At 36.9% G+C, this 15,999-nt stretch overlaps 1 protein-coding gene and 1 long non-coding RNA gene across 2 annotated transcripts in view; one reads left to right on the top strand and one right to left on the bottom strand.

The window, feature by feature from the left end:
• LOC147842870 (uncharacterized) overlaps positions 1-15,999 on the bottom strand; it is a 469,436-nt gene that overhangs the window by 332,654 nt on the left and 120,783 nt on the right. The window lies entirely within an intron of this gene.
• Positions 591-15,999, top strand: part of LOC101886147 (NLR family CARD domain-containing protein 3) — a 23,186-nt gene continuing 7,777 nt past the window's right edge. The window contains 8 exon segments of the mRNA NM_001446886.1: positions 591-652; positions 2,943-3,004; positions 5,147-5,227; positions 6,297-6,401; positions 7,824-7,921; positions 8,695-10,441; positions 12,823-12,984; positions 14,389-14,562. Coding sequence (NP_001433815.1) covers positions 2,958-3,004; positions 5,147-5,227; positions 6,297-6,401; positions 7,824-7,921; positions 8,695-10,441; positions 12,823-12,984; positions 14,389-14,562 — 2,414 coding nt within the window. The 5' untranslated portion in view covers positions 591-652; positions 2,943-2,957.

Genomic DNA, 15,999 nt, shown 5'->3' with positions numbered 1-15,999 from the left:
TATTACATGATATTATATTATATTACATTATATTATATTATATTACATTATATTATATTATATTATATTTCATGATATTATATTATATTATATTACATTATATTATATGATATTATATTATATTACATTATATTATATTATATTACATTATATTATATTGTATTATATTATATTATATTTCATGATATTATATTACATTATATTATATTACATTATTTTACATTATATTATATGATATTATATTATATTACATTATATTATATTATATTGCATTATATTATATTACATTATATTATATTGTATTATATTACATTATATTATATTACATGATATTATATTATATTATGTTGCATTATATTATATTATATTACATTACATTACATTATATTATATTATATTTGTAACAGCAAGAGATTGTTCCTTATATATTTCCAAGGCTAGTTTAGTTAACAAATGGTTCAAGACATGAAGTGACCTTTCCAAAAGATCATATCAGAAGGAACAGCTTGACATTTATGACTTCAGTTAGAAGCTCAGCGCCTCCTCTTTTTATAGTCACATTTTTTATGGTTGAAACATCTTTTGTTTTCACACAGGTGAAAATACATTCGCTCATGAGAGAAATACAAACCACTTCAGAGGGTAAAACACGGTAAGTGTTATTTCAATGATTTACTTTATCATTTGTATGACAAACCTTTACAGTTTTAAGACTTTTGTACAAAAATCTACAGAAATAGTGATCTGAATAAGACCACAGTGTAGGCCAGATTGAACAAAAAGCGTTTTAAAACGTATTTAATTAAAACATACATGAAGATTATTAATGTCATTGACATTGAATTTTGGGAAACAGAATGTAATTTTGTGCAATTTAACTGAAATGACTTGAATCTCATGTTATAATAGCTTAATTTTTTTGCTTTTTATTTCTTCATCGTTTAACTTTATTTTTAAATTAATAACAGATCATTTTTGTTAAAGATTCTGTTCTCTGTGAAACCTGAAAAGCCCATAGTAGCAAACAAGCAGAGACACAAGCTGATTATTTTACATTACGGCAATAAGGAAGAGAACTGTCAAGAAAACAGTGCAGTAAAACTTTGTCAACAATGAGTTATTGATTAATGCCTCATAATACATTGTGATCTTTTCAATTACATGTAGCGCATATACTTTTATCCAAGTCAACTTTGCATATCAAAGGCCAACAGGAAAAAAAAGGTTAGAGAAGTCAAGTCACTCAAGCCAAATGTTGTTGTTTTTTTCCGATAGCACAGAGATGTGCAAACTAGGGCCTGTGGACCAAACCTTGCATGTGTCCCACTATTTTCTTCTTATCTGATTGGATGTTGTATACATTTATTGTACGCTATACTGTTATAATGGCCATTATTGATTATTAAAACTGATATTCTGCAAAAGAGACAGATTGTTCTTTTCAATGAAAATGAAAGGAGGCAGTTATATTTAAGCCGTGTTTTGTTATAAATATGCAGAGTGAAGATGACGCTCATGTACATATGTAGCTACACGAGGCTGTTTGGTGTCTGTTAATCATAATATCAAAATGAAACAAATTTGACTTATATTATGTTTTCATTGTTTAGATAGTGAAACAGCAAGCAGGATGAGGTGAATGAGGTTATAAAGTACACTGTTCCCTTTGAAGATTTACACATGCATTAGCAGGCAGTTTTTGTTATGTTTATTATTGAATATAGGCTGAGTGAATAGTGGATTGAATGAGCTAAATTGGCCGTAGTGTATGAGTGTGTGTGAATGAGTGTGTATGGGTGATTTCCAATATTGGGTTGTAGCTGAGAAGGCATCTGCTGCATAAAACATGCTGGAATTGTTAGCAGTTCGATCCACTCCGGCAACCCCTGATAAATAAGGGACTAATGCGAAGAAAAATAAATGAATAAATAGTGTACTTTTTAGAACTCAACAAATATCTTTATAGGCAGTATACAGAAATTAAAATAAAGAGATTAAAGTTTGTATTTATTTATTTATTTCATATACATGGCTTTTGTGTTTTATAAAATATGAGTTGATAAAAATATTGGACGTGCATAGATAGATAGCATTTTGATTGAATGTAGTGGGCCGCTCTGGCAAAAAATGCCAGGGCTGATTTTTTGCACCAGTCCAGCCCTGGTTGTGAGCACGTTATTAGTATAGCGAAGAGACAGCAACATAGCGGTAACATCAAATGATGATGCTAAAGGAAAACATTTCTTTCTAACGTCTCGGAAGCAGACATATACGAGGGTACACCACGACTAAAAAAATGAAGTGATGCTTTGAACAGTTTGCCGTCAGTTTAGCAGATCTTTGGCCATCTTTTTAAAAACTCTTTGAATTTAGCTTATTACACATTTATTAACTTTTTAAAAATATTTAAGTTCTAGATTTACAAACATTTTGACACGTTGTTTTTATTTTTATTTTTTATTTGTGGCTAAGAAATAGCTATTAACTTTTTTTTGGTGGGGTCAGTGAAAATATTGGCAGGGCAAGTAAAAATCTGAACCACTGGTCCGATTAGGCCTGTAGAAAAAATCCTTAGCGTTGAACCCTCCCAACATTTGAATATTGATGGTGAGGTGGTTGGGGTGAATATCTTTGATAATGTACAGCAATTTTGTGTTTTATTTTTAAATATTAGAAAATTACTCATGGAAACTTGTAAAGCAAATGTAGTTTGTTATTTTTACCTTTGGCCCACAGCCCTCAATCAAGCTATACAAGCTATACAACATTTAAAAGATTTTCAAACCAAACCTAAGAATCTTTTGAGAAAAGTAAAGCGAATGATTAATAAATGTATAAAATGAATACAATTACAATTGATCTTAATCAAAAGCCAGCGAGAACCAATCAGATTACAAAAGATTACAAACAAGAACAAAATAGCAAGTGCTCTTTGTTCAAAGGGTTCCAGTGTACGGATGTCCTCCAGAAGGAGCAGGGAGCAGGACACAATAATGGACAACAGGTGAGTAAAATGAAGAGGTTGTAACATATTCATGATTGTTCAGATTCAAGAAGAGATTATACAGTGCCAGTGCACAACACATTCATTCATTTCTAAGAGTTCACACTTAGCTCATGATTTATACATAGCTTGTTTGGCATGTTGTACCAGGAGAGAACCCTGAGCTCAAGGGATCCTTGGGCCCAGGGCTCTCCCCTTTTGCAGGGCGAGGGGAAATTGAGCTCAGGTCGATCTCTAGCTTCCTCGCTGCTGAGGCCAAGGTGACCTTCCTGAGAGTAAGAGATTTAGGCTTATTTTATGATATAGAGCATATTTGGACGGTGGGGGGAAACCAGGGAACCTGAGGGAAACCCACGCGGACACGGGGAGAACATGCAAACTCCGCACAGAAATACCAGATGGCCCAGCGAGGACCTGACGCTATTGGTATTCTTGCTGTGATGGAACAGTGCTAGTCACTGGGCCACCGTGCCGCCCATTCTAAATAAAGGTGGAAGAAGGGGAGGAGGGGGGTCCTTCCAGACGAAGATAGTTGAAGAAAGGAAATGAGGATATATAAAGTGACTTGGGATTCTTTGATTGGGAGGATCATGATTAGCTAATGTGGACCAGCTGGGTGAATCATGAGCGCGTGCTACTCTCGAAATTAGTTTAAAATTCAACTTTACTTAGTCCCTTTACTCATCAGGGGTCACCACAGCAGAACGAACCGCCAACTATTCCTGCATATATTTTACACGGCTGCAACCCAGTACTGGGAAACATCCATACACACTCATTCACACACATACACGACGGTCAGTGTAGTTTATTCAAATCAGCTATAGCGCATAAGTTTGGATTGTGGGGGAAACCGGAGCACCTGGAGGAAACCCACGCCAACACGGGGCAAACTCCACACAGAAATGCCAACTGGTCCGGCCGAGACTCGAACCAGTAACATTCTTGCTGTAAGGCGACAGTGCTAACCACTGAGCCACCATGTCGCCCCTGTACACAACAAAAAAATCTACTGGGCCACTGTATAGATTATACTGTTTATAGGTCACCATCCCTGAACACACAGTACAGAGGTTGCGTAGTTCCCCTATTACGTTCCTCCTCAGGGTTGGGAAGGAGTTATAAAAGAAGTGCTGGAGGATTGGGTAAATATGCAAACAGTAAATGAAATAATTAACACAAGGAAGCAAACAGAATACCGGGAAGGGTCAAGGCCAACATATTAATCCCATCCAGGAAACAAAACCTATTTAAACAAATAAAAGAACCCTACGTACAAAACAACACACTCATCTCTAACTCCATTTATATCCGTAAACTGAAGAAATGGTGGAAAAGAATGCTATAGCTTACCACAAAAAAAGTCTTAAGCTTAACATTAGATTGGTTAACTCGCGTGTGTTTGCAAGCACAAATCAGCAGCAGGAACTCTTGCTCCAAGCCTCCGCCACACAATTCCTTATAGAGCAGTCATAAATTAATTGAACTTTACCTGGGGGGTATTCCAGAAAGCAAGATATGTAACATTTGTACCTGGATAAGAAAGTAGGATATGTAACGGATGGTAACTTTAATGGTATGTAAGCTCTTATGCTTTGAACATAACCTGCTCTGGAGATATATCCATATAGTTTCAGTGAGAGACATGACGAGAGAGCAAAACTAAATAGAGCACTTACAAAAGAAACACTCTTGTGAAACTAGGAATATAACACCCCAAAAGCCACCAAGGGGCATTCTTTCTATCAAAATTATATAATAGCTGCATTCCAGCCCTATTTTTTATACCTTTCACTCACTAACTTCCCTTGGCTCATTAACTTGGATGTACGTCATTAATTACGTCACACAAGTGTCCACTAGGCGGCGCGGTCGCTCAGTGGCTAGCACTGTTGCCTCACAGCATTTTTCCCTAGAATTGTTCATTCATAACAGAACTCCGACTTCATTTTTTTGCAGTTTTCATTAATGTCTAACATTGTTTCCTTAAATTTTGCAAAAATTGCAAGAACTGTATTTGTGTAAATTGAAAAATAATAATTCAATGGCCCGCTGTCATTTTTGCTTTACTATTTTTTCTGTCTCAACAGTTTGTGCATTAATACTTGCTTATCTGCTGCTGTGTTTCACTCTAAATACTAGAGAATCACCTGCACCCAGCTGTGTGTCCATGAAGAGTCATCAGTCAATAGATGATATCATCGACTTCAGCTCTGACCTGAGGTGAGGAAAGCATCATGGTTTTATGTGGCTTTAAAATTTCCTTGATCTAAAAAAAGCTGGGAAACTACTTCCATTATGATTCAGTGAAGGGATTGTCTTTGTGTAAACTGAAAGAAATCAGAAGTGCATTATTTTCTAATAATTAAATGGCCTTTTCAGTTCTTCATCTACATATCCATGAATGGACATCACTATGATACCCAACATAGACTCATTCTCAAAACTAAGCTCTATATATACATTTCTGGAGATCATGAATTACGTAGCCTGAAGTATATATGGCTGCATTTCGTCTTTAAAGCAAATGCTAGGGGGGCGGTATGATGCTGTTCCTTTTTGTGCTTACCGGCTGACCGCTTACCTCTGTGTAGAAGGCTTTACTGCTGTTACCAGTTAGTCCGGTGGCTTGCAGTGTATACGTCGGTGGACTTTAGACACAGAGAGGAGTTGATCGCGATCACAGGGTTCGAGTCCGGTGATGAATGGTTCCAGAAAGCGGCTAAGAAGCCTCAAAATATAACAAGAAAGTAAATAACAAGGTAAGAATGTGGTAAAATCTGAAAACATGGTCAAAATCAGACGAGGACTTTTCTTTTTCTTGTTTTTAAAAACTGTTGGTTGGGTTTAGGAAAGGAGGAGGGTGGGTCAGTTGATCAATCAGTCAGTCGACAGCGCTCTCTGGTGGATTTACGTGAGAATAGCAGGTGCGAATGGCCCTCATGAGAAATGTAAGATCTGAAAAAGCGTACACAGCGGCCTGCGGTGGATTCACGAAAACAAAAACTGCAAAAAATGTAGCTCCTGAGACGTATTTGACGCTCTTCAGAAATGTATATTGCATATGTTTTAGGAATGAGCCTGGGTTGATGATACCAATTTGGGTATAATTTTCCACAAAAGACCAAACATTTTTAGCTGTTTTATCATGTTCATTTTTTGTTAACTCGCATTCATTGTACGATCTAATAAAGCTATGCATTTTAAAATATCATTTAACATAGAATGACTTAAAACTATCTGTGTCAACAGTTTGTGCATTAGTAAGTGTTTATCTGCTGCTGTGTTTTAGTCTAAATGATAGAGAATCTCCTGCACCCAGCTGTGTGTCCATAAAGAGTCACCAGTCAATTGATGATATCATCGACTTCAGTTCTGGAGACTCTACTGACCCGAGGTGAGGAAAGCATCATGGTTTATTTGGCTCCTAATGTGGTTCTTTTAAAATAACAGTTTTAATAGTAACAATAATATATATATATATATATATATATATATATATATATATATATATATATATATATATATATATATATATATATATATATATGTGTGTGTGTGTGTGTGTGTATATGTATAAGTATATATATATACTTCAATATATTGAAGTCAGAATTATTCGCCCGCCTGTTTATTTTTCCCCAATTTCTGTTTAAGAAGAGCAGATTGCTTCAAAACATTTCTAATCATAATAGTTTTAATAATTCATCTCTAATAACTGATTTACTTTATCTTTGCCATGTTGACATTAAATAATATTTGACTAGATATTTTTCAAGACACTTCTATACAGCTCAAAGTGACATTTAAAGGCTTAACTGGGTTAATTGGGTTAACTAGGCAGGTTAGGGTAATTAGGCAAGTTATTGTATAATGATTCTGTATTGTATAATTGTTATGTAGACTATCAAAAATATATATAGCGTAAGGGGGCTAATAATTTTGACCTTAAAATGATTTTTAAAAAATGTAAAACTGCTTTATTGTAGCCGAAATATAACAAATAAGACTTTCTCCAGAAAAAAAAAATATTATCAGACATACTGTGAAAATTTACTTGCTCTGTTAAACATAATTTAGGAAATATATTAAAAAAAAAAAATGTAAAGGGCGGTTAATAATTCTGATTTCAACTATATATATATATATATATATATATATATATATATATATATATATATATATATATATATATATATATATAAACATTTTTAATAAACATTTTTATTTCTATTGAGAAATTTATAAAACGTTATTTTACACAAGTTAGTTGCATAAAAATAGTTTACAAATGACAAGCCATTTTAAAATAAAACATAATAGGATAATTTTTTGCTTCTAATCGATTTGATTCCTAAATTCAAAATTGGTGGACTCGATTCTTAGAATTGATTACTGTTTTTAATTTCAATATTTCTCAATATCTCTTTCTTTATATTAAAACTCTGCCAGTAGTAAAGCTAGAAGAAAGCTCAATCAGCCATATGACTTTTATTGAATGCATGCCACACTTAATTAATGGGTCTAAAATTCATAGGCTCACTGTCAACTATAAAAGGCAAAGTGTACATTTAAATAAGCATATAGCCTATTGCTTTAAATGCCAAATAACTGCGGCAGAGTTAGAAATTGTGTATTTTTGGACAGTTAACAGTGCTGAGCTGAAAATTATTTGAAACCCTGAACCCCCTACTAAAAACAATTTAGAATTTCTAGTAAAAGTGTCCTGATAAAGTGATAGGTTGGTTTACACTACAGAGTTCATTCATCAATGGTATGGATATGTACTTAAAAATATATATATATTTTTTTTTACCAGAAAACGCAACAAGAACAAAGAAGATGAACGTCAGAGCATATTTGCATTTGCTCAGAGAAAGATGAACCAGGCAGATCTCTCCAACACACGACAGACAAGTAAGAGTCTCTCTCTCTCATAACTGATGGCAACTTGTAATATATAATAGTATATAATGTGGGCACCTCACGGCAAGAAGGTTGCTGGTTCGAGCCTCGGCTGAGTCAGTTGGCATTTCTGTGTGGAGTTTGCATGTTCTCCCTGCATTCGTGTGGGTTGAGTTCTCCAGTTTCCCCCACAGTCCAAAGACATGGAGTACAGGTGAATGGGGTAGGCTGGATTGTCCGTAGGGTATGACTGTGAATGGGTGTGTATGGATGTTTCCCCAGAGATGAGTTGCAGCTGGAAGGGCATCTGCTGCGTAAAACATTTGCTGGATAAGTTGGTGGTTCATTCCGCTGTGGCGAATGAACCGCTAACGAATTGGATAAGCGCTTTTATGAATTACGTTTTGAATTTATGAATTGGATTTTCATGTTTACAAGTAATGTTTAGGCGATGCAGTTTTGCGGGTTGCGGCTGGAAGGGCATCTGCAGCAATAAAAACGTGCTCAATAAGTTGGTGGTGTGGTTACTCCGCTGTGGCGACCCCGGATTATTAAAGGGACTAAGCCGAAAAGAAAATGAATGAATGAAATAGTGTTTAAAATTTCCGAGTTAAATTTTGTAAATGGGAAATGTGAATTGTAAATGTATTACATTTTAGACTGGACTGGCTCCATAATAGTTAGCTAATAATTGACCAGTCTGACTGGTACAAATGTCAAGGTCATATCTTTGATTCTCGACTTTGATTGTAAGTGTTAATAAATATTTCTCTTGCTTTGATTAGAACTTGGCCCAGTGTGCCTGCAACAGCACAAATCCAGACTGGGAGAGAAATTCCAGAGACTACACGAAGGAATAGCCTATCAGGGGAATCTAACACTTCTGAACGAGATCTACACAGAGCTGTTCATCACAAAGGGAAACAGCGGAGAGGTCAATAAAGAGCATGAGGTGAGGCAGATTGAGATGTCTAGATGGCCAGACATGCAGGAAATACCAATTCGATGCAATGACATCTTTAAAGCCTCACCTGGAGTGTTCAAATCCATCAGAAGTGTTCTGACAAGAGGAGTCGCCGGCATCGGAAAAACGGTGTCTGTGCAGAAGTTCATTCTGGACTGGGCTGAGGGAAAGGCAAACCAGGACGTTCACCTTATATTCCCACTTCCTTTCAGGGAGTTGAATCTAATGAAGGACGAAGAGATCAGTCTAATGGGGCTTCTCCATCAATTTTTCTCAGATATAAAGGAACTCAGCACATCATTCCTTTATGATTACAAAGTAATGTTTATCTTTGATGGACTTGATGAATGTCGACTTCCTTTAAATTTCCAAAGCAATCAGAGCTTGTCTGATGTCACACACTGCGCTTCAGCGGATGTGCTGCTGACCAACCTCATCCAAGGGACGCTGCTTCCTTCAGCGCTAATATGGATTACCTCTCGACCGGCAGCAGCCAGTCAGATTCCTCCAGAGTGTGTTGATCAGCTTACAGAGGTACGTGGATTCAGCGATCTGCAAAAAGAACAATATTTCAGAAAGAAGATACAAGATCAGAGTCTAGCCAACAGAATCATCCCATACATCAAATCCTCGAGAAGCCTGCACATCATGTGCCACATCCCAGTCTTCTGCTGGATCTCGGCCACTGTTCTAGAGAGATTGTTGAGTGAAGCAGAGAGTGCGGAGATCCCCAGAACTCTCACTCAAATGTTCACACACTTCTTGATTGTTCAGACCAAACTGAAGAGCCAGAAGTATGACGATAATCGTAAGGTTGATCTTCAACAAGTCAGAAAGAGTATATGTTCACTGGGCAAACTGGCTTTTGAACAGCTGAAAGTCGGGAACCTCATCTTCTACGAGGAGGACCTGAGACAATGCGGCATTGATGTCAGAGAAGTATTGGTGTACTCTGGAGTTTGTACCCAGATCTTCAGAGAGGAGTCTGGACTGTGTCTGGGGAAGGTGTACAGCTTTGTGCATCTGAGCATTCAGGAGTTCCTTGCTGCTCTATTCAAGTTCCTCTCCTTTGTTTCAGACATGAAACACGAGTCTGAAATAACAAATCTTCTAAAGAAGGAAGTGGACAGGGCTTTGCAGAGTGAGAACGGACACATGGATCTATTTCTGCGCTTTCTTCTGGGCCTCTCACTGGAGTCCAGTCAGAATCTCCTGCGAGGTATACTGACACGGACAGTAAACACATCTCAGAGCTGTCTGGAACTAGCAGAGTACATCAAGGAGAAGATCAGAGACGACCAGTTTCCAGAGAAATCCATCAACCTGTTTCACTGTCTGAATGAACTGAACGATCATTCTCTAGAGCAGGAAGTCCAAACGTACCTGAAAGGATCCCGTGCCAATCGTCTCGCTGAAGTTAGTCTCTCTCCTGCCGAGTGGTCGGCTTTGGTGTTTGTGTTACTGAACTCAGAAGAGGAGATGAACGAGTTTGAACTAAGTAAATACCATCAATCTGAAGAAACTCTTCTGAGGCTGATGCCAGTGGTCAAAGTTTGCAGAAAGGCCAAGTAAGTATTTACATGGTTTGAGGTTTTCAGTCTTCTGAGTTTTGATCCAGCCTTGATTAAAACTGCATTTCACTTTCCAGTAGGGATGTAAAGGTACACGTATACGTACTAAACCATTTCAGTACGGTGCACATACAAAACTTTTGTTTTACGTGCAGAGCAAACACAGTTCAGATCTAAAGTTCCACATGAACATTTTAGTTGGTGGATTACAAGTTTCCACTTCGCTCTTTAACACTTAAACTCTGCTGCTATTTGGGGATTTCCACCAGGATTTTGCCTACCCACATTTAAAAGCTTCCCATATCCACATGCAGAGGTGTAAATGCAAAAATTTGGTATCATTTTAAAGAAAACCCTTTGAATAAAACACTATTGAAAGTGTTTAAAATAACTGTATATGTCGTCTGTGTTATAATAAACACCTAAAAAAAGAGGCGCTTTTTTATATAAACTCAAATTTGAAAGTGTAGCTTTTAGGTTGTGTGTGGTCTAGCGTGCTGTAATTATTTTTGGTAGTTCCTGCACATGTCTGTAATCATTGGAAAAAAGAAAAATGTCTCTACCATAATCTATGCAAAAGTTATTGTATTCCAACTGATGAGAGGTGCTATACGAGCCACAGGGTCTGATCATTGTTTTCATATTTCACTATTCTTTTGTTTGATCAAATATAATTCACTGTGTTTGGACCAAATCAGACATATAAAAGGATTACTTATACACATCACCTCAAAAACAGAGGAGAAATGGCCCTGAAGAGCACAGCATAAGGTAAGAGATGACAGTTGTCTGTGCTATCTGGGGCTGCTTACTGATCATGAATGTATTGTTTACATTTCTGCGCCATGGAAACACTGTGATTCATTCAACAACTGTTTGACATATGAATATAATTCATTAAAAAGAATGCTAGAACTTTATGAGCACCGGCAAGAGCTTTCATTTAAGCTATAACTTGTACATGTGTCATATAAAAAAATATGAAAATGAACCGATGTAAAATACCTAGCTCAGGTATCCAAAATACTGTGTTTTTAAGTGTAAAAAAATTTTATACAGTAGAATAAAAACCAAATTGATGCATATGTGCATAAAATAAAGATTTTTTCCAGTACCGGGTCCGCGGAGTTTAAGTGGTTAAGGGCATTAAACCAAAGACTATAGATTGACAAATATTTATTTGCATTACTGTAAATAGAGAAAGTGCAACCCTAAGTAATTGGCAATTTTTATAGCCTCATTGGTGCCAATAGCCTAATGGTTAAGTGCGCCGTCGCCGAAGTATAGCACCGTGGTTCTCATGGCGACCCAAGTTCGATTCCCTACTTAAGGTCCTTTGCTAAGCCTTCCCCTCTCTCTGCTCCCAATACTTTCCTGTGTGTAACCTACACTGTCCTTTCCAATTAAAGGTAAAAAAAACCCTTACATTTTTTTTTTTACAAAATTGGCTCAATTATTTACGAGCTCAGGGATCTCTTCCAAGACAGCATGCCAAACCTGCTATTATTATCAAGCAATATCTAAGCGTGGACTCTTGAAACCATACCTGTCAACATTGGGATGTGAAAATAAGGGATATGCCAACCATAATAAGGGATCCCCACAAATCGCGTGTACAGAATCCGTTTGGGAAACAGCATCTGTTTATCACTATGGAGCATGTCAGCTGGCAGTCATGCACCATTTTATTTTTAAGGATTGTATTTTAGTTTTGAGGATCGTATAGGTTGGGCGACAGCACCTGTAATCAAAAGGAAATGGAATCGCGCCGTTTTTAATATTTATTTATAAGTGTTTTCATTTCCAAATTAAGAAAGAAAGCACAGAAGACTCACGTTTTAGAGCAAGGGGCGACCCCTGGTGGTTCAGCGGTATGGGTTGCGTATAGGGAGGCTCGGCTGTTCAGAGAAAGACTGAAAATAAGGAAGAAATACAGGAAAATACCTTTACGGGATGATAGCGGGATAGAACAGTAAAATACGGGAGAATACCGGGAAAAACGGGAAGGTTAACAGGTATGCTTGAAACATTATAACTGAAATCTGTTATAGTTTTAAACTGTTGATGTTTTATAAATATTAATCATATATAAAAACAACACAATTTTATGTTTTGATTAATTTCTCTATAACTGTAGCAAAATTAAACTGAAATCAAGATACGTATGAAACCATGAACTTTGTGTACCATTACACTCCTACTTTCCAGTAGCCATTACACCTTCATTAACTTGTTTAGGTGTGCTTGATTCAAGCTGTTCCTTTTGATTTACAAAGTCTGACATTATAACCATTAAGCCACAATTTGCATTTGTTTTTTTCAGTAAAATGTAACAATGCAATCCAATTTAACGCAATTATTTTTTTGCTTTCTCACAGCCTGAGTGGCTGTTTTCTCACATGGAAGATCTGTTCAGCCCTGGCTGATGCTCTCAGAGGTTTGAGAGTGCTGAACTTGAGTCATAATAACCTGCAGGATTCAGGACTGAAGCTGCTCTCTGCTGGACTGAAAAACTATACCTGTAAACTCGAGACATTAGAGTAAGTATATCTTCAAAAGAATAGGTAATTATAAGTAGTGGGATAAACCAATTATAAATGACTAGTAATGACTTGCAGGCTGAGGAAAACAACATTGGATTTAGGTTTATTTTCTCTGTAATGGTCTTGTTTCACTGCATGGTATGACTTGGCTCAGCATGAGGGCTGGTTTATACTTCTGCGTCGAGTGATCGACACTTGTAAACACTTGCTCCATCGGGCTCACGGCTCTCAGCACCGCCCACACTCATCACAACTACCAAGCCGACCAATACAGAGCTTGCGCTACGCATCGTTGCGACATTTTGTTACATTTTTTTTAAAAGGTGTGCGTCAAGTTGTACAACCAAGTTGTACACTGCAGTGGAAAAGCACCATACTTTAACTCATCAGCTCATTACTAGAGAACCCAAGGCTTAACATCAATGTGTCACACAAAAGAAAGGTGTTTCTGTCCTTGTTGTGGAAAAAAGATTCAGGTCAGCAAAAATATTTTAAGTCTCTAAGTCAAACTTTTCAAAAAATGACAAAGTCTGAGATCTCCGAAGACCTTAGGCAAAGCAGTCTATTGTTACAGCATCAGTAACAACAGAGACAGGTTGTTCGAATGTCTGCTGAACATAGGCTTGCACACAGTTTAAATACATTTCTGTGTCTTAATACTCCACCCAAATTTACACATTACACACCTCCATCAGCTTCTCCGCTAATGGGATCTTAAATTTCTCAGGTGCCCACCACCAATAGAATCTCAGGGTCTTTCAGGGGTCTTACCCATGTCCAGTTAAGGTCTTTCCTTCCTGCTTCAAAAGCGATGACTCAGCCAAAAAACAATGCTCAACAATATATCTTGTTCACTGTCCACTGAGTTGTCAACTATAAGTTCAGCTGAAGTTCATAGGTACTCATAATTCTTTAGATGTCAGTACAAGTGAGTGTGGGGGCACGTGCAGGTGTGCTTTATCATGAGTTACAGAAAAGAACGCAAGTGTCCTTTTAGCCTTGCTTCCATAAATCAGCCCTCATTGTGACATTAATGCTGCTCTAATTTATCTTCTCATCTCTGACTGCATTTACACAGAATGACTTTTTCATTTACCAAAGCACACATACCTGATAATAATGCTGCAGGTATGGGTAATAATACAATAGGTATTAATAATACCAATACTAAATCATTCAAACAAGCATATAAATGAGAGTAATACATTCATCAGAAATTCATCAAGACACAATGAATTCCCCAACATCCTCTACGCCTTATCCTTGTTTCTTGTTTATAGTGGACAATGCATTGCCTTAATTGTCCTAAGACTCTCTGTTTTTTTAACATACTTAAGTCATCACTTCATGTCACCTGTTGAATTTGTGTGTTAAAATTTAGAGCTGTCTTCCTCTCTTCAGGCTGTATAACTGCAGTATTAGAGAGGAAGGCTTTGCAGCACTGGCTTCAGCTCTGAGATCAAACCCTACACACTTGAGAGAACTGGACCTGAGCTGGAACAATCCTGGAGTCTCAGGAGTTAAGTTCCTCTCTGATCTGCTGAAGGATCCACAGTTTAACCTCAAGAAACTACAGTAAGTGTTGAATTATTTCATCTCTCATTTCTCTCTCTGCTTCATCTGGTACTGACAATGGATTGGCTTCTGTTGTTGCTGTAATTTTAACCTTATAAGCATCTGGTAATGCAAAAAAACTGGCCATTCCTAAAAAACCCCCCAATAGAACCAACTGAGAGTACACATAATAATTAGTCATCAGTCCATTTTGTGTTTTTATTTTGTGTGTAAAGTCTTCATTAAACAAAATTAGTCCTCATTCCACATGTGAAAAATAAAAGAAAAGATGCAGATCTGAATTTAAAGTAAAAATGTAAGACACTCTAAAAAAATGATGTGTGCTGTTTGGTCAAACTATTTAAAATGAGATGAAACAACACAATTCTTGAGTTTTTTTTGGGACAACTTAACTGTTTTATGTTCAATCCACTTAAATTTGTAAAAACTAATAAGCTAACTTAATTCCTTCATAATGTCCCAAAACAAACTGATTGTGAGGAACCACAGCATTTTTTTGCAGTGAATATGCTGTCGCCTCACAGCAAGAAGGTCGCTGGTTCGAACTTCGGCTCAGTTGGCGTTTCTGTGTGGAGTTTGCACGTTCTCCCAGCCTTCGCGTGGGTTTCCTCCGGGTGCTCCGGTTTCTCCCACAGTCCAAAGACATGCGGTACAGGTGAATTGGGTAGGCTAAATTATCCGTAATGTATGAGTGTGTGTGTGAATGTGTGTGTAAATGTTTCCCAGAGATAGATTGCGGCTGGTAGGGCATCCGCTGCATAAAAACTTGCTGGATAAGTTGGCGGTTCATTCCGCTGTGGCGACCCCGGATTAATAAAGGGACTAAGCCGACAAGAAAATGAATGAATGAATGTATATATTTGTGCTTTTAAGGTGGCAAATACTGATTTGTAAAACTAAAAGTTGTGTAGATATTTTTTTTAATGAAAGTTGTTGGTGCTGTTTCAGCTGTTACCCTACCTGAACAAATCCTTGGCTACAGGACTTTGTGTCCATGTAACAAGACTCTGGATTAGTTTTAACATCAAGGAAACATGACACAACCAGTCCCAAGCTAATTTAATCCAGTTTATATGTTTTAATCTCAGTCTTGTAAGATAAAGAGTTCAATGTGAAGGGAAGTTTGGGTTTACACTTTATTTTAAGGTGTCATTAGTAGTCATTTAACTACTGAGTATTAAAGATTAATTACATTTACTTAGGATCTAGGGTTAGTTGCATATAATCGTGCATAATCAATTGTAATGACTCAGTTTTTGTAATTTTTTAAAATTATTCAGTTATTAAACTTTGTATGGAACAAATTGTATGGAAAGTCATTCATTCATTCATTCATTATCTTTTCGGTTTAGTCCCTTTATTAATTTAACTTATCCAGCATATGTTTTACGCAGCAGATGCTCTTCCAGCTGCAACCCATCAATGGGAAACATCTAT

Source organism: Danio rerio, chromosome 8 (assembly GCF_052040795.2).
Source record: "Danio rerio strain M-AB ecotype USA chromosome 8, GRCz13ab, whole genome shotgun sequence".
In the NCBI taxonomy this organism is placed as follows: Eukaryota; Metazoa; Chordata; class Actinopteri; order Cypriniformes; family Danionidae; genus Danio; species Danio rerio.
This window is presented reverse-complemented; position numbering and strand designations above follow the sequence as displayed.